This window comes from Hyperolius riggenbachi, chromosome 7 (genome assembly GCF_040937935.1).
Source record: "Hyperolius riggenbachi isolate aHypRig1 chromosome 7, aHypRig1.pri, whole genome shotgun sequence".
In the NCBI taxonomy this organism is placed as follows: domain Eukaryota; kingdom Metazoa; phylum Chordata; class Amphibia; order Anura; family Hyperoliidae; genus Hyperolius; species Hyperolius riggenbachi.
Genome location: NC_090652.1, coordinates 197,703,931 through 197,729,154, shown reverse-complemented (window position 1 = coordinate 197,729,154; position 25,224 = coordinate 197,703,931). Strand labels below are relative to the sequence as shown.

The window sequence follows — 25,224 nt, the reverse complement described above, 5'->3', positions numbered from 1 at the left end:
ATTTTTTTTTAGGTCAAAGCGTAATCTGTATTACCCTTCAGCAGGTGAAAGATCTATCGTTCTGGAATTGTTGTAAATTAGTTAAGTGACTGTTCTATACTACATAGCTCCTAAGCCTACGGACTGGATCTGTCGTCTATAATTTTATATTATAGTATTGCTCTCGCAGTAAGGTTTATTTTCTGACCCTTTGGTATATTCATCCTAGAATGTGATTAGTATTATTAGTAATCGTGGTCAATGTGTATCTTTTATATCTGTCCTATATGAATGTACATATGCACTGCTTCACGTGATAGCTCAGGGGTCCTAAGATACTGGGTCAATGGATAAATCTCTTAAACCCTGATTTACCGTTGAATTCTAGCTGGCGCGCCAATAATGGTGTTGACCTTTCTATTTTACCCGCCCCTAACTTATTTGGCGCATGCGCGGTGTTTGTAACAGCCAGCTACAATAAATGCTGCATTCATAAATCCCTCACTCTAAATGTGCCTGGCCCTAGTATACGGTCTCCTCGGTTGTCCAGAAATACTAAGTCCTTACTATGCCATATGTACATGATCTGATCATACAGGACTATGATTACCCATTCAAGCTAGGTGATGGCTCAACCGTCAATGTTGATATAAAAACAAGCCTTGTTTGGTCGGAAATAAAATTCTATCGCTTAGGCGCCCTTGGGTGTCACAGCATTATCACTCAACATATTCCTCCTACTCCAGGGGAGTCTCAATACTTATTCATAAATCTATCCTGTTGCGGATAATAGACTCATGCTGTGATAGCCTGGGACGCTTTGTCTTACTTAATATTGAGCTCTACGGCCTTGAGTATATTATTGCAGGAGTGTATATACCACCGCCAGTGAACAAACAAATCTTATAGGATATAATTACTAGATCCTCCAGGTGGCATGGTGACAGACTTATTATAATAGGCGACTTCAACCTAACTATGAACCCCGCAGTAGACAGAACTAGTAGTTCCTCCAGAGATGGCACTGACTTAAAAACTTGGGCAGATAGTAATCACATGCATGACCTGTGGAGGTGGACGCATCCTACAGAACAATTCTTTACATGTTTTTCCGCGGCACACCACTCCATGTCCCGCATAGATTTAGCCTTTACTACCCCTCCTGTACTACCTCAAGTACACTCTATTGATATTCTACCATCAGGCAAATCTGATCACGCTCCTGTCCTGCTTACAGTGACTATTTCCACTAAACCTAAAGACCGACTATGGAGAATATCACGCTTCTATATAAATGAACCTCTTATACAACCCCAAATATCTCAAGCTATACGGGACTACTAAGATACAAACTCTGGGTCCACTTCTGATCCAATCGTGTGGGACGCAGGGAAAGCGGTTATTCGAGGGCAATACATGACAGAACTTAAGACATATAAAACAAACTCTAGAGCACATATACTAAACCTTGAAAACAAGGCCAAAGAGGCTGAAAAGGTCTTCATACTCCCCGGAGTCCTGGAGATCCTGGCAGCAGCTTATCAGAAAATGGAGGCTTGCTCAAATATCCCTAACTAAGAATACCATGCTGCATCAAACACAGCGTATTTTTGAGTTCGGAGACAAAAACGGCAAGCTGCTTGCCTGGCTGTTCAAGGACTCCAGTATACCTACAGCTATCCCTGCTATAACAGACCAGAACAATATTATTCAAATGAACCCAGAACAAATAAATAAAGTTTTCTCTACCTTCTATAAAACCCTTTACTCCTCAAGAGCCCACTACTCCCCAGAAGAACTAAATATATACCTGAATAACATAGATATGCCAACTCTCTCTGAACAAAATAAAATAATCCTTGACAAACCAATATCCACTAAAGAAATTCAGGAAGCTATAGCTGAGCTCAAACCCAACAAAACTCCTGGATCAGATGGTTTTCCATCTGAATTTTATAAATGCTATACTGACATCCTAGCGCCTAAGTTGCCCCTTCTGTTTAACGAAGCTATAGAGGGGCAACCCCTACCTGAGTCTTTCTCCGAAGCAATTATCATTCTCATCCTTAAACCCGGGAAAGACCCAACACAATGTGGATCCTACAGACCAATCTCACTACTTAATACGGATGCTAAGATCCTAGCCAAGGTGTTAGCAAACAGGGTTAAACCAGTGATAACTTCTCTAATCCATGGCGACCAATCTGGTTTTATGCCGAATAAAGGCACTGGCATTAACTTGCGCAGGCTTTTTACTAACATCTCTTTATCCTCCTTGGTGCCCAGCCGTCGGATAGTTGCCTCGCTGGACACTGAGAAGGCATTTGATTCAATAGAATGGCCTTATCTTTGGGAAATCCTGGACCGATATGGGTTTGGCGCTAATTTTATTAAGTGGATCAAAGCTCTATATCAAACTCCTAAAGCAAAAATCCGCACTGGAAATAACATCTCTGAACCGTTCCAGTTGCAACGTGGTACCCGTCAGGGGTGCCCATTGTCCCCATACCTTTTTGCCCATGGCTACTCTAATCCGTGATACCGAACAGATCCGTGGGATACCAGTGGGGTGTATTGAGTAAAAAATATCACTATATGCAGACGATACCTTACTATATCTAAACGACCCAGAAAGCTCCCTGACCTCGGCCCTAGATATCATCACGACTTTTGGCTCATTTTCAGGCCTCAGGGTCAACCGAGATAAGTCTGTTATCATGTCACTGGACGGTTCTCAACCCCATACACCTTCTACCTTGTTACGATGGGTGTCCGAATTTCGATATTTGGGTATTCTAATAACTAACTCGATATGCGATTATACTAAACTTAATATTAAGCCAGTCATGGAGGCCTTCCGAAAGAAATCCCAAACTTGGAAACATCTACCGCTCTCACTTATTGGGAAAATAAATATATTTAAAATGATCTTCTTGCCCAAATTTCTATATGTATTTCGTAACTCCCCAGTTATGGCTCCCAAAAAATTCTTCAAAAATCTACATTCCCTAATCTCAACATTTATCTGGTCAGGCCAAACCCCTAAAATTGCCCTGACTACACTACAACTAAATATAGATCAAGGAGGTTTGGCACTTCCCAATATGCAATTATATTACTATGCAGTGATACTAGTCACAGCTAGATGGTGGATGTCCCAGGATAACTATAATCCTGCAGTGGTGTCGGAAGTGGCACGTTTGGGTTCTTACGAAAGACTGACTCTCCTGTTGTTTAGAGGGACCGCAAACGATGAGCGGTGTACTACCCCAATGCAAACAGTCTGTAAGGTTTGGTCTGCAGCCATTAAATACTTGGGTGTAGATAATCAACTCTCTCCACATACCCCTATATGGTATAACCCTAACCTACCACACTTTACCCAGATTCCAGACCCTAAAATATGGGCTAAGGCCAGAATCAAAAGCTTACAACATATTATTAAGGATGGTGCACTATCCTCATTTAACATACTGAAACAAACATACTCACTTTCGAACAAGATGTTCTTCTGTTATTTACAGCTTCGGCATGCCTTCACGGCACAGTTCCCTGGCGGCACTCCGGAACTGGTTGTGCACGATCTTGAAAATACTCTCCTGACCAAACACTTAGAAAAATCTTTATCAGTGATCTATTCTGTTCTTGTGTCTAAAAACAATGAAAAAATCCTTCGAACATACGGTAGACATTCCGGGCTTAGATAACACTGATTGGGAAGGTATTCTAGAAGATTTTGTGAAAATTCCCATCTCAGCCCGAGATAGGTTAATTCAAGTCAAATTCTTGCACAGAATATATCTTACCCCAATAGGAATGCACAACATCTGCAATGCAAATAGTGCACTTTGCCAGAGGTGCTCTGCTGGAGACGGCACGTTCTACCACATGTTTTGGAGCTGTGATAAAATTAAGACATTCTGGGCGAATATATTTGATAGTATAAATGAAATTCTAGATTCATGTGTTGATTGTACACCAAAACTCGCACTATTGGGGCTGTTTGAAGAATCGTCCTACAATAAATTTACACAATACCTAATCCGTATACTGTGTTTCTATGCACGGAAATAGATACTGCGAGTATGGAAAGGAGATGCTTTACCGTCCATAAATATGTGGAAGTGTACCATTAACAGAGCCCTTCCATTATATCAAATGACATACAAGAATCGTAACTGTCCATTAAGATTTTATAAAATATGGGCACCATGGTGTGATAACAGTAATACAACTGGATTGAATATAGAACCCGATTAGTCTCATACTCCTTTTCCTAAGACATTAACCGGAATCATAAACGCTGGTACTGTCTGTGCAGTGGCCGGTGGGTGAGTTTGGAGCTAGTCTTTTTCTTTTCCTTTTCTTCTTCCCTTTCTTTTTCCTTCTTACTCTATCTCTCCTTTTTCATCTTTTCTCTGTCTTCTTCCCTTCTTCTTGTGGAGATACTGGTATTCTACACGTAACCTGTGGTTTATCATCACACTTTGAGAGGCATATACTTTGACACTTAAAGGAAAGGTTCAGGGAGGGTGGAGGAAAAATAAAAATCAATTTCCACTTACCTGGGGCTTCCTCCAGCCCGTGGCAGGCAGGAGGTGCCCTCGCCGCCGCTCCGCAGGCTCCCGGTGGTCTCCGGTGGCCGACCCGACCTGGCCAGGCCGGCTGCCAGGTCGGGCTCTTCTGCGCTCCAAGTCCTGGTACTTCTGCGTCCCACGCGGGCGCGCTGACGTCATCGGACGTCCGCCGGGCTGTACTGCGCATGATTTGGAGCGCAGAAGAGCCCGACCTGGCAGCCGGCCTGGCCAGGTCGGGTCGGCCACCGGAGACCACCGGGAGCCTGCGGAGCGGCGGCGAGGGCACCTCCTGCCTGCCACGGGCTGGAGGAAGCCCCAGGTAAGTGGAAATTGATTTTTATTTTTCCTCCACCCTCCCTGAACCTTCCCTTTAATGGCGGATTATAATACTACCTCCGGTAATCAACACTATGCAAAGAAATGTAGGAACACTTGTTGCCATGACCTATGTATGTTATATCTCCTTTTCCTACATGTGCTTGGAATGTCAAACGTGAAGATAATATGACTTTGTTATAACTCCCGGTTGTGGGAGCTCAGTATTTCCCTTACTGTATCTGTTCCTTTTTCATGTTAAAATAAAAATTGATTTGTTAAAAAAAGAAAATAAACTTATGATGTAATGAATTGTATGTGTAGTACAGCTGAGAAAAAGAACATCAGTAGCAAATATATGAGTCTCATATTGTTTCCAGTACAGGAAAAGTTAAGACTACTTAACTTGTTATTTATGCAAAAGAGTTTTTCTGAGCTCTCCGACTAATTTAGCCAGAGAGCAATGCTATTTTCTAAAGCATTTCTGCATCAAAGAAACAATGAAAGACAACTTCAGATAATATTTTACTGCAGAGACGTTCAAAGGGATATTAGTTCTGCTCTAATTCATAGTTTAAATTGCAGAGTATAGTTTGTAAACTGAAAATATTAGAGAATGATGCAATGTTATGCAAAAAAAAAGCCATATGCCTGAAAATAAAAATCTAAAAAGCTTTTCTTTGCTACTAATGTTCTATTAATTATCCATAATACACATACAATTCATTATATCATACTTTTTTTTTGCTTCAGGTCGCATTCACAATGAGATGTTGCATTGTAATGCGACGTTAAAGTGACAACACAACATTGCAACGCAAAATAAGGTGGTAACACACATTAACGCTGCCTTCCCGTCGCATACAGTAGGTACAGGAAAGCATACAGGCAGTGAAAAGTATGCTTTCCTGTACCTGGTAACATGTGTGTTTAGAGGTAACACACTGTAAGCAGTGAGTTACTATAACGCTACACGTTACAATGCGACGCTAATGTCGCACTGTGAACATCCCATAGGATTAGCATTGCAGTGTGGTAAGCTGCGTTATAACACTTTATAACGCAGCTCCGCAAAATCCCACTGCAAATGCGACCGGAGTGTCACTTTAAACAATGGCAACCATCCCACTAGTGATGATGTGAAATTTGTACAAATTCTCCTAACCTGCAAGCTTTCTCTGACCAAGAAAGATAAAAATAATTCTTTCTACCTAGTCTTAAATGATCAGCAGTTAGAAGTTTTGATTTCTGAATGTAATCCCTTTCCTGGAGCAGTAAAGATTTGCATGATAAGAGACCAATAACCTTAAAGCAAACCTGTGAGATCCTGAGCCTGATGTTTACATTACCTCAACAGAGGGAAGCCTCTGCAGATTCATTAGTACGTTCTTGTTAAAGATCTAAACAGCAAATTGATTTATTTTTATTTTTTTTAGATCAGGACTTGATTTGTCATTTACATGTTTCATTTACATTAAACTTAGCTAAGAAGTTATTCCAAATCATGGCATACAACATGTCTACCAGTGCTGCAAAAGGTAAATGTATATTTTCTTATTACATTGACAGCTCTTTGAAGAGACAGAGTGTGGAAATGGCTATGTGGAGCCAGGAGAAGAATGTGACTGTGGTTCACGAACAGTAAGTCACAAGTAGTAAGAATAGTTCTGAACCCTTACATTTCTGTAGCACAAAACCCTGGTTTTTTTTCAATTAAGATGTTGATAAAGCTCTAAAGTGGTTTAGTCAAGGGCTGGCAATGAAGAATTTAAACTCCACAGCCCAAGCCTCTGTTTCTCAATGTAGAACTTTTACATTATGGCAAAAAGAATTTTGCTTTAGGGCCGGTTCACACTGGCACTTATCTGGTAAACCGATTTCCATTAGAATGGATCCGTTGTTGTTCCGTTCCCATTCAGTTGGTTCAGTTCCATTTCCCCATATCTCCCCAGACCCACATCACCAAAGTAGATTTTGCTGGCTAGAATGGTCCATTTTTAGCCAGTGTATTTAACAGGATCCGTTTCTTATTGCCTCCCATGCAGTGCTTCAGCGTCCATTTCCGTTCTGCTGTTGCGATGCTGTCCGGAAAAATCGCTGCGGCACCAAACTTGTGGTCTGTACAGCAGAGTGCGCAGAACTGGACCAATGTGAACGGATCCTTAGGCTAACATTGGATTTGTCCACATCTGTTATGATCTGTTCAGTTACGATCTGCGACCGGACCGGTTTTTATTTCCAGTGTGAACCGGGCCTAATGCTTAGTTGCTGGTGTCTTGTGTTTAGTTCTGTTCCAAATATTGGGATCACATAAACAAAGCTATTTTGTCCTTTGGCAAGCCAATTCTAAAAAAATCAGTTTGTGGTTATTTTAATTATATTTTAGATAGCCTATATATCTACATATTCTACACTACCATCACAAGAATGAGGTTTCAAGCTCTGGTCTGCTCTGCTGTTACTGTGAAATGTTATTTTGACTAGAGTAAAATCAATGTATGGAGATTAGATTTTATTTTACTGGTGACATGCTGTGAAGCACAAACTGTGTGTGCATCATCAGATCTGCTCTTAGATATGTCAATGTTTTTTACTTTTTATAGACAAAACATTTTACGCAAGACTGTTTTGGAGACTGCTGCAAGAAATGTTCTCTGTCAAATGAGGCGCAATGTAGTGATGGGCCATGCTGCAACACATCTTGTTTGGTAAGCACATATTTGATTTCTGTTTTATTATGGAGTCCAATGTCAAAGACTCAAATGTAATTTTAGTCAATATTGAAATTTCAACCGTTTGGCCAGAGATCGCTATCGATTTAAAGATGCTTAGCTCTCGTTAATAGCATTTGGACCAATGTGTTGGAGCCAGTAAAGTTTAAATAGATTGGAAAAATGGAAACTATAAACTGTTTCCCATAATGAGAAGCTTAGCTGCCTTTCATCTCATGTTCTAAAAGTGATGTCTCCATGTGGTCTGTGTAGGGGAGAGCCATTACAGAAGTGTCACTGCTCTTCTTTACCCAGCAGCAACTCAGACAGGGGATCATGATTTCCAATACTAGGAATGGAAGAAGTTCTGGAACTGGGCAATGTGTGCATCCTGTAGTGTAACACCAGTGGGACCTGGCAGCTTATTACTATGTTATACCTCTCTGGTCAATAAAATTAACCGCATAATGTATTTTACCAGCTCTCACAAAAATTGTCATGTCATATTATGTCATTGTTAGGGTATTAGGGTGATCTCATTTTGATTTTTCAAAATAGCCAAATACATAAATAATAAATTAAGATAAAAAATGAATACACTTTTTTGGGAGATATTAGTCAGCTGCTAAGTGTGCCCACTGTTAAACAATTAAAATACATTCTTTAAGTTTTGAGTTAGGGCCACACTTCGCTGGACCAAAATAGAAGCAATCCACTAAAAAAATGTATAATATGTCCACACCTTGCAATACTGTGAAATAAATATTCTATTTTTATTATGCTGTGCTTAATGTGCAAATGAAATGCTTAAAATGCATTTTATCATTTTTGGAGTATGGCCACCTACCTCCATACCATCCATACCTAACTATAACCTCCTAATCCTGTTACTTTTATCCTGCCCCCAGCCTATCTATTAACATTATCCATTCTAAAATATTGTCTAACCAATAACCCTAACCAACAGTTACCTTCCATTGCCCTGGTTACCCGCGAGGTGCTAAAAAATTGTGTATTGTGGCCAATAGTGGCAGCTGGTTTTATAATAACAATACCAGTGCTACATTTGTGTAATTGTGTACTGCAGCTGACAGATGGTGTTCAGCCATTCAATACCAGAACACCAATTTCCTAATAAAACAGCAAGCTGTATATGCCTGTAGTATGGTCTCAATTACCCTGCTTCCTTCTCTATGATTCTGAAACTTGAAATTCCAATGCGCTATAAAGCATTATAGAGCATTTTATTTTCTTGATAACATTTATTTAGAGTGCTTTCTTGAAAATATTTCAGTACTTAAAGTGAACCTGAGGTGGGAGTTATATGGAGGCTGCCATATATATTTCCTTTTGAGCAATACCAGTTGCCTGGCTGTCCTGTGGATCCTCTGCCTCTAAAACTTTTAGCCATAGACCCTGAACAAGCATATGCAGATCAGGTGTTTCTGACAATATTGTAAGAACTGACAGGATTAGCTGCATGCTTGTTTCTGGTGTACTTCAGGCATTACTGCAGACTAATTAATCAACAGGGCTGCCATACAACTGGTATTGTTTAAAAGGAAACAAATATGGAAGATTCCATAGCACTTTCACCTCGGGTTCACTTACAATCTTAGGAGGCATCATCTACTTGCCACTTAACAGCACCTGTCACTTAACTTATCTAAAACTGGAGGAGTGAACTGCCATACCACTACACTTCCTTTATTCATGTTTCAAGCCCTAAGGTATATCCGAAACATACAAATAGAGTACGGCAAAGAAACACTTTGGGAGTTCCCTTACTTGGGCTTACCTTTTCAGCCTATCATCTTGACGAGTCTATAACTAGGAGTACATAATCACTGTTGTTAGTACGCTGTATATGTAGGTTTACAGAGGTATTTCAATGCACGTATTTGAAATGGAATATTCCTGTAAAATAATAAATCTTCAAAAAAGCATGAAATAATGTCTTGTTATACTTTTTTTTACCTTTGCAGTTTCTACCTCGTGAGTATGAGTGCCGCAGTGCAGTTAATGACTGTGACATTACAGAGCAGTGCTCAGGAGACTCAGGCCAGGTAATTCAAGATTAGGCATTTGTACTGCATATCTACTGTGTTTTTTGTTGGACTTTTTTTTGTTTCACTAATTTTTCATTATGCAGATACCTTTCATGCTTTATATCCCTTGCAGATCATTAGTTATAATCTATGTTAGATATATACAGTATTTACATCCATCATACGAGTGAAGGCAATGATTTGGAAGAAAGTAGTTAAGAACTACTACATAAGTGGTGGTCTGTCTGTGTTGTAAAACTTGACCTATTACCTACTATTTAGTGTTAAGAATAGAATAAAAAAAACTTTATTAGGGAAAAATAAAATCCTTTTTTCTGTATTATTCTTTTTCTTCATTTTTCACTTATTTCCTCCTTTACTTATTAATCATGCTTGAAGAATATTCCCCACTGTTTGTTGCTACCCGTGTTTGGCCCTCCCAGTGGTCTGAGCTAACGTCATGTCTAATGGGAAGCATTGCTTCCCAGTAGCATTAAAGCAGGAATAGGTACAGGGTGTAAAAATTTTGATTGGCGATAACATTGCTTAATCCATTTTTTTAACACCTTGCCGGGAATTAAGAGGAATAAGATCAGGCGACGTTATCACCAACTGAAAATAGGTTATGGTCCCTTGTCCTTAGTTATAGTAAATAATACTAAAACTTAGTCTATCTCTGCAGTTTCCTCATTTATAGTTTGTAGTTCTTGGGGTGATCCCCTTTTTACTCTGTGCTGCTTAAAGAGAACCTGTACTGAGTAAAAATATTTAAAATAAACACATGAGGTAACTTCAAATGAACATTACATAGTTACCTTGCCATCAGTTCCTCTCAGAAGCTCACCATTTTCTTCTGACAATAATCCCTTCCAGTTCTGACAATATTTTGTCAGATCTGAAATATATCAGTTGCTGTCAGTAATATATCAGTTGCTGTCAGTTATAGCTGAGAGGAAAACTGATGTACCAGGTAATGTCCATGTTTCCCTATGGCTCAAGTGGGCGATGTTACAGTTTAACTGTGTGCTGACCAGAAAGCTGTTATGGGTAATGACCATTTTCAACATGGAGGACGGTAAATTCCCTTGATCACAGTGAACAAACAGGACGCGGGAGAGGAGAACGAGATTGAGGAGTAGACTACATGGAAGGTAAGTATGACTTGTGTATGCTTATTTTGACTTTTAATTTTCAGTTCAGGTTTTCTTTAAGTACACCATCACTGCTGTTCTTGACTTTAGTCCATTTATCGCCAGTAGCTTTTCTACTTGCTGGTAGATCTTTTAGCTTCCAGGTTTGGTTCATAAGGAGAGATGATTTCATGATTTTAGACTACAGTCTGTTTTGTAGATAAGTTCTGTAGCTGTCAATGCCGCTGTCACCCAGTATTTCGTCGTTCAGCATACATTTCTGCTAGGGTTCTGTTTTTCTTTCAGCTACCCCATTCTCTTATAGTGTCCATGGAACAATCTTCTGATGCCCTATCCAAAGTTGTTTCAAGTAATTCTCATCTTTGTGACCATTAAATTCATCTTCATTATTCACCTTCCCATTCATTAGATAATAAATGCCGAAATGAGGGAGTAGTGGATAGCACTCTTGACTAGCACCACAAGGGTACCCAAATCTGGACCAAAGCACTATGTGCATTGAGTTTGTGTGTTCTGTGGTGTAGGTGTTTACTCAATTAAAGGTAGGTACACACACAAGATTAAACTTGGCCAAAGTGGACATTAAAGAGGAACTTCAGCCAAAACAAACATACTTTCATTAAGTTACATTACTTATGTTAATTAAAATAGATAGGTAATATAATCTCTTACCCACCCTGTTTTAAAGAACAGGCAAATGTTTGATTTCATGATGGCAGCCATCTTTTTGGTTGAAAGGAGGTGACAGGGAGCATGATACACAGTTCCAACTGTCCTGTGTCCTGATCACCTCTCCCAGTTGCTAAGCAACGTGAACAACAACATAGAAAATCCCATCATGCTCTGCACAGCATCAGGGAAAAAAGCCCGGGCTTTTTTTCTTTGATGGGTGGAGCTTAGATAAAAATACAGCTAAAAATTATGCTTTGGTAAGAAAAACAAAGTTCTGATGCTGTGAAACTGTTAAAGAAACACCAAGCCTTTTCAGTTCTGCTGAGTAGATTTTTAGTCCGGAGGTTCACTTTAAGAACAGTTGGAGATTGTAGTATGTGTGTAGGAGGCGCTTGAAATTGCCTAGATATCTGGCATAATAAATATTTAGCGACAACAATGCTCAAACGACTCCCAAATGCATTGCTCTTCTTTTCATCCTGCCCACCAGAAACCACTTCATCCTGCGCTGTGTGTCGTCCACCCTTCAGAGCAACAAGTCTGGCTATCCTCTTACCTAGCAATTCTTCTCCACAGCACTCAGCCCCGAATAGCCACGCATTGTATCAAGTCCTGATACCTGTAGGTGACAATACTCTTGTGTGTTTAAGAGGCTCAGTCCAGTTTAGTCAGATACGTGTGTGTGTGTGTGTGTGTGTGTGTGTGTGTGTGTGTGTGTGTGTGTGTGTTCGTGCGTGTGCGTGTGTGTGTGTAAGATACGTTCCCTATAAGGGTGTAACTAAAATTCTTAGCGTCCCTCTGCAAAATCTGCATTGTGCCCCTGCCCATGGTTCCACCCGGCCCCATGCATACAAGGGTTGCCCCCTCAACACATGCAGGCACCATTACCCTTCCCATAATAAATAATTAAGAGTTCCTGAACTGATCGAAAATACCCTAAAATACATATATAAATATGTTTATTATTAATACTCACAGGTCCCCTGGTTATTCCAGCCTCCTTTTTGTTGCAGCACATTGCCTCCTGTTAATGGGTCCAACTGAAACTAGTTAAACTGAGCTTCTTCAGCCCATTCTCCGTCTGCTTGCACACAAGTGGCACTTGTAAAGTGCTCATGCCCATAACACTCCTGGGTGTAGTGACTGAACACAGCCTAGTGGGAGCACATCCAAACAAGGAGCACGGAATAGGACACAGCTTTGGCTTTTGTCTGTCCAATGAATTTAGGTTGGCAAAGTGGTGGTGGAATGGAAAGGAAGCTGGCGTAACTAGGGGACCTATAAGTATCAGGACACCTCTCCCCCACAACATGTTTGGCCAACAGAACTCCTTCCTGAGCCCACAAGTAGGTAGTGTGGGCAGAATAAACAACCCCCTTTCCCCTTAAAATAAACCTGAGCTAAAAAAATAAAGCAGAAGTTATGCATACCTGGAGCTTCTTCTAGCCCCCCTCCCCCTATAGACTTTCTGGCCCCTCAGCAGATTTGGCTCCTCTCCATCATGCTGCTGTTAGCCTTCTTAAAAACATATGACTGGCATCCTCTTTCCTATCCAAAGTCTCCTCGATTGTGCTCTTGAGAGGCTGTGTGTGGCAGCCATGGCCGGAAGTTTTCTACTCATGCACAGTTCAGAAAGAATTATCCTTATTACCCCCATGAATTTCTGCAGCCTGCACCAAAAAAATATATACATACCCATCCTAGTCCACCATGCATATGTGCCTCACTGATGCCGATCTCCACACTCTTTCATGCAACCTTCCTAGGAGATTCTTTGTTTACCGGTCTCCCTGCTCTAATTGCCAAGTAGTCTTATCTAGTACTTTGAATTGATAAAACCCCTGTAAGCAGGGAGAACTGAGCGTGGAACCATTACATGATAAAGTTCCAGAAAGCAGTGAATTTTATTAACCATTTTTGACACTTTTTTTTTAACCAGGTTGTTTTGATTGTAGTGTGGCCAATGTGTTGGAGCAGAGGAGGAATAATAATCGCAATTTTGTTGTCAGGCAATATATTATTCAGACATTGGTTGGAAGAAGTATTATTACTTTAATACTTCCATTTCTAAATATGTTGTTGCAAAAGTAGTACTTCCATAAAACAAAAACATTCTGATTCTGTTTTTACTTCTAGTGTCCACCTAATCTTCGTAAACAAGATGGAAATATCTGTGATTCAAATCAGGTAAAAACACCTTCTAATAGGTACGTAGTGAGCAGTATATGGAAGCTGAGATGTGTATTTCCATTTAAATAATGCACATTGCCTGGCTGTTCTGCTGATAATCTGCCTCTAATAATTTAAGCCTAAAGGTGCATATACACGCACTACGGCCGCCACGACGGGTCCTTCAGACCCTCCCGCTGGGCGGACATTCAGCCGACAGTAGTGCGTGTGTACGCGCTGTCGGTGGACTGATAAGGCTTATCAGTCCACCGACAGCGTGTACACAAGTACTACTGTCGGCTGAACGTCCGCCCAGTGGGAGGGTCTGAAGGCCCTGTCGTTGGCGGCCGTAGTGCGTGTATACGCACCTTTAGACACTGAGCAAGCATGCAGAACCGATTTCTATGACAAATCTGACCCTACTGACTAGAAAGATCTGCAGGACTGCAAGGCAACTGGTTTTATTGAAATGGAAATAAATATGGCAGCTTAATGGATACCCGAAGTGATATGTGACATGATGAGATAGACGTGTATGTACAGTGCCTAGCACACAAATAACTATGCTGTGTTCCTTTTTCTCTTTCTCTGCCTTAAAGAGTTAAATATCAGGTATGTAAATGACTGACTCAGTCCTGACTCAGACAGGAAGTGACTACAGTGTGAACCTCACTGATAAGAAATTACAACTATAAAACACTTTCCTAGCAGAAAGTGGCTGCTGAGAGCAAGAAACAGATAAAAAGGGGAATTTCTTATCAGTGAGGGTCACACTGTACTCACTTCCTATCTGAGTCAGGATTGAGTCAGCCACTTACATACCTGATATTTAACTCTTTCAGGCAGAGAAAGAAAAAAAGGAACACAGCATAGTTATTTGTGTGCTAGGCACTGTACATACACATGTCTATCTCATCATGTCACATGTCACTTCGGGTATCCTTTAAATAGGTCTCATATCTCGGGTTCCTTTTAAAGGATGCCCTAGGGGAATAAAAAGACTGCTCTTATACTTACCTGGGCCTTCTACCATCCCCTGTAGGCTTGTATGTCCCTCGTTGTCCTCCTAGTCCTCCTCCTCACCCAGCTGTTTGCCCCCCCCCCCCTGAATAACCAAGTCGCACCTTACAGTGCATGTGTTGGCCCAGACGTGCCTCCTTGATTGCGCTCCTGTGGCTGGAAGAGTTCTGCACATATGAGGCTAGACGTGCTGTGTATGCACAAAGTGCTCCCAGCCACAGGAGCATGATCATGAAGGCACACCCGAGCCAACACATGCACAGTAAGGTGCAACTTGGCTTATCTAGCGGGGCAACCAGATGAGCAAGGAAGATAAATGGGATTTAACATAGTTAAATTGGCTGGTCAAAGCTAATCTGTACACTGACATGAATTACAGAAACAGTGAGAATCTCATTGCCAGCTAAGTTACTGATGTGTAACTGTAGCAACTCATCTTCTGGCCAGTATTTTTCACTCCTTCCCCCCTCCCTGTGAGGCTGAAATAGGAGTCTCCTACCTTGTACTGCATTCCCATGCTGGTGGCTGAAGGCTATGTGAGCAACGCTGATCTCCTAGGCCCCCTGCACACACAAGGATCAAAAGGAGCAGAGACAGCTTATAGCCAGAGCAAGGCTAGGTGTCAAGGGCTGTGCCTGCAACACTGCAGGGGGCCTTGAAAATCAGCTTAGCTCACAGAGCCTTCAGTCAGCAGCACAGGGATGCAGTACAAGGTAGGAGATTCCTATCTTAGCCTCACAAGAAAAAAAAAACACTGGTCAGAATAGTAGCTGCGGAATTGGTTTTGGCTCATATAGGTTCTGGAAAGGAAAGAGGGGAGGGGGAATTAGAGGGTGAGAGTAAAGGAGAAATGTCTGAAACTCACTGAATTTGCAATAGTAATGGGATGTATTTAGAGTTGGTCAACAAGTTGCTAATAATTCTGTCATCTCAAAAATGAGCTAATTACAATCAACATCATGTGCCTCTGACTGGCTCACTCATTTTCTTTAATACCTGGGGTGGATGCCTTTTGGACCAAGTGCCTTGTCTATCTTGATCTTACTTTTTGTACCAGCACTCATTCCTGTGTTAGGCAATTCATGCTGAATGAGGTAGAGTGGGAACAACCAAGGGCATATTATGAGCTTAAAGTGTACGTGAGACATAAAGATATAAAAGTTTTATATATACCTGGAGCTTCCTCCAGCCCCCTCTGCATTGATTTCTCCCACACCATCTTCCTCTGCCTCCTTGTTCGCCCGGTGGATACCCAGGTAGCTTGGTCAGCCGGGGCCAATCAGTGCAGGTGCAGTTCGCCCGCATGCACATCCCAATTGCGCTCCTGCGGCTGGTGCAGGCGTAGAGCAGTCCCAGCTACGGGAGTGCGGCATGGCATGCACACTCGGCTGCGCAGTGCACCCCGACTGGCCAAGCTAACAGGGCTTCTACCGGGCAAAGGAGGAGGCAAAGGAGGATGGGGTGGGAGCGATCGGTGTGGAGAGGGCTGGAGGAAGCCCCAGGTATGTATAAAACTTTTATATCTTTACCCCTCAGGTTTTCTTTAAGGTATCGCCTTGGTAAAGACAGAAGCAAAGCAAACATTTAAAATGTCCGCTTTAGAAATATCCTCCACAAACAAGTTTCCCAAATTCACTGTAGGGCACCTCAAAGCTCACTCCAACCTGAATTATCAGAAATACCTTCTGTTTTAGAAGGCAAATTTTTATATTGCATAACATTTTGCTAAGGAGGCTTTTTGGTCTTTTGCAGCCCCTTGGGAGTTTGGTACACCATGAGCTTTCTGGGCAATCTGTAACTCTAGGTAATTCCCAGAATAGTTGATCTAGGGATTTTTCTGACTGCCATCTAGAGTCGGTAAGGAATTTTTCCCTAATTGGCCCAGGCCTTGTAAAGTTTTTCGTTTTCCCCCTGATCAACTGGGGTATGTGCAGGTTCAGGATGGTGTTATTTTTTTCCTAGTTGAACTTGATGGACAGATGTCTTTTTTCAACCAAATTAACTATCAAATCAAACTATGTTACTTTCCTGACCTGTATTTTTCATGCAGTTATAGGCTTCATGTTGGAAAGGAAAGTGAATAAATATTATGTAACTGTTGATTGCCACTCATAAAAGTGATATTTGACCTTTGAAGCAGAAGTTCCCAGGTATTTTTATGGTTTTTATGGGAGATCCACAAATACTGTATGTGTAAATATAGTTTACATTTATACAGTGTATAATATACATGCCATATGTACATATATTTATGTCAAAATGTATGTGAAAACCTTTTTGTAGATTATTAAAGCTCACAAGATTGTGCAATAGTGCAGAACAAAGTGCAGCATAGTTTAGAAGTTACAATTACAATAAAGATTACTCATTAATTGCAACAATTTACATATTTCTTCCTTCTGTTTTACTGAAGCCAAACTCCAGGTATAACTCTTACTAATCCTCTGTGAGCATAGCATGAGTTATTTGTGCATCAGCTACTTGATTTATTGATGCCAAATAAATCATTTGAAAAGTAGCTGGTCACAAACCCATAACCAGCTGTTTTCTGTGGGATAGACTTGCAAAAGCGTAGTCTGCATTCTTCCCAGAAAGTTTGTCTCCCTCTTACAGTCTGACAGTTATTTTAGCTGAAGGAGGCTTGTGAGGATTGCTTGGTAGGCCATCAGATGATATATTTCTAATTGTGTTTTAGCTCTTTAAACAATTATAAAAAATTAGCACAGTGTCAGTCCAGGGGTTCATGTTCTCCAACTGCTCTCAACCAATTACTAAGGGGTTTTATGCCTCACTTTATGATTGCAGTAACCACCAGAAAATATGTTTATGTTGCTTTTTAACCATGGACTTGTTTTGGAAATGTTTATAAAACAACAAATAATACTGTATCAACTTCTTATCTGTTTAAAATGTTTTTATTTATAAAGAACACCCTTCACCAACCCAAAAAGGCAATGACCCCTTACACCACCATGCAGTTGTAATTGTTCCTTCAACTACTTACACAAAAGTAAAATACATTTATCAGGTTTCCAAAAACGTATTTTTGTTTTCATCTTATTTTTATTGCTTTTATCTTTTATTCATAAAGCACCAACCTTTTCGTGCAGTGCTTTACCTCGTTATTATTGTTTCTTGATTGAAGAACTGTTGAATTTTAATCTATTTTTGCAAACATGATACTAAACATTCCCATTGGTTTATTAGTCTGGACCGATGGATAGCCTCTGCCTGAAATTAAAATATGCAAAATCTTCAATTTTTGGTCAGTTACAAAAAAAAAAGATACAAGCAGATGACTGCTCACTGGTTCTTTAATCAAGAAATAATATTACAAAGAATAGGGAGAACAAGAATGAAGAAAAGAAGGTGCCATTTTGGTATATAGGCATATATTACAGTCCTGGATTTAAAAAAAAAGACTTATTTCTGAAATAGCTAATTAGGCAGATTCTGGTCTCTGAATTAAAGGTCCCATTCCTAGCCTTCACTGTTTCTAGGGGTTGGTCAGCTGTCATGTGACTGTACTGAAAACTCCAGCTCTTTGCAGATTTCCCCATAGCTTTAAACTTTTGGCAAGTTTACCTTAGCCAGTTAACTGGTAAAATATCCCCATCTGTTGTGATTCTCAACTTGTAAATATGTTACAAGAACCAAGAAGAGTTGGTTTTATCAATTTATGTATTAAACTTTATTCTTCAGTTATGTATGTCTGTTCTTATTACATAAAATATGTTTTAGGGACGATGTTACAATGGTGAATGCAAGACAAGGGACAATCAATGCAAACACATCTGGGGACAAAGTAGGTTATTATTATATTCATTGTGTTGTGTTTTGTGTCTCTATGGCCCATATGCAATTATTTTTTTCACCTGAGTTATCTCCTAAGAGATAATTTTCATTTTCCCTGCAAACTAAATTTTCAGCATTTTACAATTGAAAATGTACCCAAACGTTGGTGAAAAAGTACTATCAAATGTATTTTGAGTATTTTCTTGCTTGCTAGTAAATTCAAAAGCATTTTATGACAAGTTGTAAAAATATCACCTTGTAGAAAACTCAGGAGAAAAACTGAATTGCATATGGCCCCATGTATGGTAAATACATTATTTATTGGTCACATTTCATGTACATACGACTAAGCCATGCCGTACCACTAAAAATCAAAATGATCCTCAAGAAGTTTATTTTATCAAAACATTTACATAACATTTATACAACATGGTTTTTATTTAACCACTTTTAGCCATTTATAAGACTGCAGTGATTCCGATTTGAATGCCTTAGATATTTTTACTGCACAGGCAGGGGCATAACTACCATGCTACTCTGCATGTGGATGGAAGGAGAAGGGGCCCTCAAGGCCCTTAGGCCCCCCTGCAATTGCGGGGGTCGCGGCGGGCTATTGCATGCAAGGGTCCACAGTGTTGATATATGTTACAGGCCCTGATGCACACATTTTTTTCTCATTAGTTATAATACTTCTCACCATATATATATATATATTACCTTTTCTAACCCTAATAAATAAAAACAAAATAATACATAAGCCTTAAACCTTATTTAATCAGGGGCAGTTTACTTTGAGGGACTTTTGTTTTCTGTACACTGGAAATGAATCCAAGTACATCAGGATCCAGATTCTCCCTTTAGGGCCCATTTCCATTAGCTGGATGCATCTCTTTCTGCTTCGCAACTGGCCACGTCTTCCCACGGTTGTCTTCCAGGAATACCCGGAAGTTCGGATTTGGCAGACACAGACCATTGGGGGAATCGGATGCATGCTGCAGAAATCTGGAATATCTAATATTGAATTTATATTGTTATTCCTGCACGTACAACTCTTTAAATTTTCCTTTTTCTGTCATGGCAGAAGCTTCAGGATCAGACAAATACTGCTATGAAAAACTGAATACAGAAGGTACGGAGAAAGGAAACTGTGGGAAAGATGGAGGTAATTGGATCCAGTGCAGCAAACAGTAAGTTCAGTTTAGTTTTTTTTTTAAACAGTAGAGTATCTCAAATATTCACTGATTAATATGATTGCATATTAATTATCCCCCCCCCCCCAAAAAAAAAAACAACTAGAATTGTTCCATAACATAACAGGCAGCCAACTGGCTGAATTTCAGCTGTCAGTTTGATGGAATTGCTTAGTGTCTATAAAAATGTTATATTATAAACCAACCAAACATCTGATGGAGTGTTACAAGACTCATTCAAACTTTTTATGCCTTACAAAGGCACTTTGTGTGTAGAACTAGTTGATAAGATGCTAAGGATTGCAGATGGCATGCAAAATGTATTGAAAATGGCATGACGTTTGGAATTGGGCCAGTTGAACATGCTTCCTGATATTTTTGACCGACTCAGCGTTAAGGTGCAAACAGTTTACATTAAATCTGTATGGAGGCCACAGTAATTTGCATCTCATTCACCATCTCTGCTTGTGTGTATAAATGTAACACTGTGACCGATATGCTATTCACTTTTCCTCCTAAGTTTTCTCATAGGTGATATGTTTCTATCTTCTCTTTAAAACAATTTTTTCAGTATTTCACAATTTAAAAAGTACCAAAAGTAATAGAAAATGTACTATAAAATTGGTTTTGTGTATTTTCTTGCTTTCTGGGGGTTTAAAAGACATTTTATTAACAAGGTGTGAAATTATCAACTTGGAGGAAACTAAAGAGAAAAAATGAATTTCATATGGACCCTTGTTAAAATAATAAAAAGAAGTATATGTGCAGTACTAGATGGTACTATTGGCTTTCAATACATCAAGAAAATATTATTATATTTAACAAACTGTATATAAATGTTTGTATACCACGAGACTGACATTTGCAATGTTTTTTTTCCCATAGTGATGTATTCTGTGGATTTCTGCTTTGTGCAAATGTTTCTAAAACCCCTCGCATTGGCAAGTTGGAAGGTGACATCCCACCAACATACATTAATTATCAAGGAAGGGTTGTAGACTGCAGGTACTTAATCATACTTCTGTGTGCATAATGTGCATCTTTGCAGTTTTTATTGCAGTCAGTATTAATAAAGATATTATTTTAGTATTGCAGCAGTATTTGTAAAAATAAATATCTTCTGGTCTGAAATGTAATGGCTTATTTATTGCAGTGGCGCTCATATTCTTTTGGATGATGAGACTGATATGGGATATGTAGAAGATGGAACACCCTGTGGCCCATCAATGATGTGCTTAGACAGGAAGTGCCTACCTATTTCAACCCTGAACATCAGCAGCTGCCCATTAGGTTCCAACAAGAAAGTCTGTTCTGGACATGGGGTAAGATTAGTTTAGGTCTCCTTGAAACAGTAGAGTATATACAATTGCATTTGCCTAATTACACATGAAGCTAGAAGTATGAAAATCACAAAGATGCCATCTGTAGTGCTAGATTGATTCACAAGTCATGGTCTAGTGTGGTAGGGCTGAAAGCAATACTATAGAAAATAATACATCTCACTCACCACTGTGTATCAAAAGGAAAACAGCATAGAAGTCAACTCCCCACGCTTTCTTAGGGGTTCTTTAAGGGCTGGACCACAGCAAACAGGTTTTCACACTCATTTAATTACAAATATATGCTAGTCAAATCAGATTAAAAATCTGTGGCTTTTAACAGGTATTTAACATTTTAAAACACACCTTCTCAGTAGATTATACTCTATTGCCCTCTCTGTAGTATGGACACCTTGTAGTGTGCTGCATAGCCTTTTACAATTAAAAAAAAAAAAACATGTCTTCAATTACTTGAGTATAGACACCTGTTTCTTCAAATATATTTTCTGGTTAAACTTGATGGACTTATGTCCTTTTTCAACCCAACGAACTTTGTAATAGGTCCAAAACTGGCAACATCCAGGAAAAGAAAGTTTTGATTTCATACCTGCCCTTACTGACTGAATATTTGGTGCCACAGGTCTGCACAGGATGACTAGCATATTAGAGCAATAAGGCCTAGTCATCACTCTTTTACCTACTTTGGTTTCAGATGCATGGAGACATAATTAATATATTTAGAAAGTTTTGAATAAGAACAACATTTGTTAACTTTAAAAAGATTCAATTAGTAACCTTCAAACAGGGCCAGATTTGCATGTCAAAGGTTCTTGCACCCTTAATTCCACTCCTCAACAAGGCCACACCCCAAGTCATGCCCCTTTCTTCTAATGATATAAAACCACACATTTTAAAAACAGTTGGTCCCGAACTGTAGCCTGAGAGATGGAGTCCCATTCCCTGCAAGCAACAGTCCTCCTATGGTTGTATAAAGGTTTAAGACATGTGCAAATATAGAGTGGACTGAATAAATAAAATAACATATATTAAAATGTACTTGAAGGCAAATTTTGCACACAAAAAAAATTAGATGCTCAAATTAGAAAAGGGAATAGAAGCTTTCTACATCCCCCTTGAGCTTACCAGTTCCAGTGCTGGAATCTTCTAAATCAGGGCTTCCCAACCCTGTCTTCAAATACTACCAACAGTGCATGTTTTGTAGAAATCCACAGAGGTAGTTAATCGGCTCTGCTAAGACAATAATTACCTCCCAAGTGAATGTTTGTGGTTTCCTGCAAACCATGTACTGGTGGTGGTACTTGAGGACAGGGTTGGAAAGCCTTGCTCTAAAGCTATTCACCAAGGGTTTGACCATGAATGGTCGCAGCTGCACTGTGCAGACACAAGAAAACCCCCGTCTGTGAAGTATCGGAGTTGAGGGTGCTTAGCTTTTTCCCCAGGCACCATCTTTATTCATCCACTGCAGGAGGTCCATCTGGAAGCCTCCTGTCACAGCCCCACCCCTTTGGAGATAAGTGCAGTTATTTTTACCTCCACTAGCACTAGATTCAATCCATCCTTTTCTTTCACAGCCACAGTATACCAAAAAACTTCCCAAAAAACCTGAATCCCATTTTGCTATCATTCTGAAAACATCCCTACCTCCACAGCTCTCTGCTCTGCTCTGCAAATGGCTGTTGTAGGCAAAAGTAGTAAAGGTCTGGGGTGGGTCTGACTAGGATGGTGCAGCAACATTATTTTTCTCCCCCCTCTCCCCTGCAGTGAAACTGACTGGACTTGATGAGGATGCCACCACTGTTAATCTTTTCCATAGTTCCTTAATAACATGCTCAGAGTAACCAGCCCGTGACATGCTAGTAGACAATAAATACAGGCACTGAATCCTCCTCTCAACACAAGCCTAGAGTGTCTAGTGCTAAATCTGGGCCTGGATTCCAATATATAGTAATACTTTCTCCAGACTCTTAAGCTGGCCATACACTAGGCCAATTACCCGCCGATCGACAGCAGATTCGATCACTGGGATCGAATCTGCTGTCACATCGTTCACGCTAAACGCTAAATTTCGATCTATTTCGTCCCAAAATAGATCGGTCCCGTCGATCGCTCCGTGCGGGAAATTACCGTCGATCGCCTGCGGGTAGGGAGCGCATCGCTAGCGGCGTACGATCAACGCAGGTATACATTACCTGAAGCTGGCTTCTGGCATCTTCTCCGCATCACCTCCCGGCTGGCATCTTCTCTGCATCACCTTCTGCATTCCGGCATCTGTGTATAACTTCCTGTGTCACTGCAGTGACAGCGGAAGTACAAATAGAGGGCACTCTATTTGAACTTCCGCTGTCACTGGAGTGACAGAAAGTTATACGCGGATGTCATGATGCAGAGAACATGCCCGGGACCAGTCTTCAGATAATGTATGTGCGGAGGGGGGGGGCGATACAGGTGACAGCGGCAGCTCAGCAGATGGTGAATCGGTTTCAGGCTGAAATCGATTCACAATCTGTTTGCAGTAAAGGCAGCCATACGATCCCTCTCTGATTCGATCAGAGAGAGATCTATCTGTTGGTCGAATCTGATGGCAAATCGACCAGTGTATGGCTACCTTTACATATTGTTTACATGTTTCTTGTGTAGCCATGGAAACAATGTGCCAGCTGCCATCAACACAATTTTTGCCATCATCGCAATTTATTTTTTTATTTCTTGTGCAGTAAGATGGGTTTTAAATGCCACACTTATTTCTTCCTATAACAAATATTGTATGTACTCTGCAAAAGTTACTTTTTAATTCTGGTTTTATGATGTCTCCTCGTCAATCAGAGTCTGTGGCATGTGATGTTTAAGCAAACAAGTGATCTCATCTATTTGTCTTAAATTAGCTAGCATCTGTGTGAGGCGTACGTACAAAAAGGGCGCCTGGACAAAAAGGGCGCGGGGTGTAAACGCTAATTAACAATTAATTTTTAATAGCGTTTATAAAAATAGTGTGCTATATTTCGTTTACAAATAATGTTTAACAAATTTATAAATCATTAAATAATGTTTATGAAATCGGAAATTGTGAAAACGTTAATCTTCCCTGTTTCAAAAGTTAAACTTATAATTACGTTTATTAAAAAAACAATAATATATGTTTAATTGTTATAATTGTATATTATTGTGAATAACCTTCATTTATGGTTTGTTCTTATAATAAAATCTGAAAATATTCTTTATAACATAGTTACATAGTTACATAGTTATTTTGGTTGATAACGATGATATAAATATAACTACGTTCGTAATAAGTGTTGTAAAACATTAGTATTATTACTAAAATTTTACTAAAACTATACCTAAGCCTACTCTTACACAGAACCCTCCCTGTACCTATCCCTAACCCCTAGACCCCCCTGTTGGTGCCTAAACCTAAGACCCCCCTGTTGGTGCCTAAACCTAAGACCCCCCTGTTGGTGCCTAAATCTAAGACCCCCCTGTTGGTGCCTAAACCTAAGACCCCCCCCTGTTGGTGCCTAAGTAACCCTCCCTGTACCTACCCCTAACCCCTAGACCACCCTGTTGGTGCCTAAACCTAAGACCCCCCTGTTGGTGCCTAAACCTAAGACCCCCCTGTTGGTGCCTAAACCTAAGACCCCCCTGTTGGTGCCTAAACCTAAGACCCCCCTGTTGGTGCCTAAGTAACCCTTCCTGTACCTACCCCTAACCCCTAGACCCCCCTGTTGGTGCCTAAACCTAAGACCCTCCTGTTGGTGCCTAAACCTAAGACCCCCCTGTTGGTGCCTAAACCTAAGACCCCCCTGGTGGTGCCTAAACCTAAGACCCCCCTGTTGGTGCTTAAACCTAAGACCCCCCTGTTGGTGCCTAAACCTAAGACCCCCCTGTTGGTGCCTAAACCTAAGACCCCCCCTGTTGGTGCCTAAACCTAAGACCCCCCCAGGTGGTGCCTAAACCTAAGACCCCCCTTTATTATGTGGATAATAATGTTTTACTAATTGTGGATGCAAAAAATATTTAGCAATTTACGTTACGTACTGATCGCTTTATTTTCTGAATAATAGTGTTTTCGAAACAGTAAGGGATAAAACTTTAAATAATGTTTTAATTAGTTAAATAAGATAAATATGTTTAGTATTTTTATAAACGTTATTTGGCACAGTGCATTTTATAAACGTAAATCACCACAAGCACACTTATAAATCATTAAAAATCTCCTGGCGCCGTTTGTAAACGTTATTTATGTCCTGCGCCCTTTTT

The 25,224-nt window shown here is 40.2% G+C and overlaps 1 protein-coding gene across 10 annotated transcripts in view; it reads left to right on the top strand.

Annotated features, from left to right (window-relative positions):
- ADAM23 (ADAM metallopeptidase domain 23) overlaps nucleotides 1-25,224 on the top strand; it is a 468,543-nt gene that overhangs the window by 406,963 nt on the left and 36,356 nt on the right. For all 10 annotated transcript variants that reach the window (XM_068244982.1, XM_068244983.1, XM_068244981.1 and 7 more), the window contains 8 exons: nucleotides 6,441-6,512; nucleotides 7,475-7,579; nucleotides 9,568-9,648; nucleotides 13,590-13,640; nucleotides 18,384-18,447; nucleotides 19,519-19,624; nucleotides 20,513-20,632; nucleotides 20,781-20,949. In XM_068244982.1, the coding sequence (XP_068101083.1) occupies nucleotides 6,441-6,512; nucleotides 7,475-7,579; nucleotides 9,568-9,648; nucleotides 13,590-13,640; nucleotides 18,384-18,447; nucleotides 19,519-19,624; nucleotides 20,513-20,632; nucleotides 20,781-20,949 (768 nt within the window). The remainder of the gene's footprint in view (nucleotides 1-6,440; nucleotides 6,513-7,474; nucleotides 7,580-9,567; nucleotides 9,649-13,589; nucleotides 13,641-18,383; nucleotides 18,448-19,518; nucleotides 19,625-20,512; nucleotides 20,633-20,780; nucleotides 20,950-25,224) is intronic.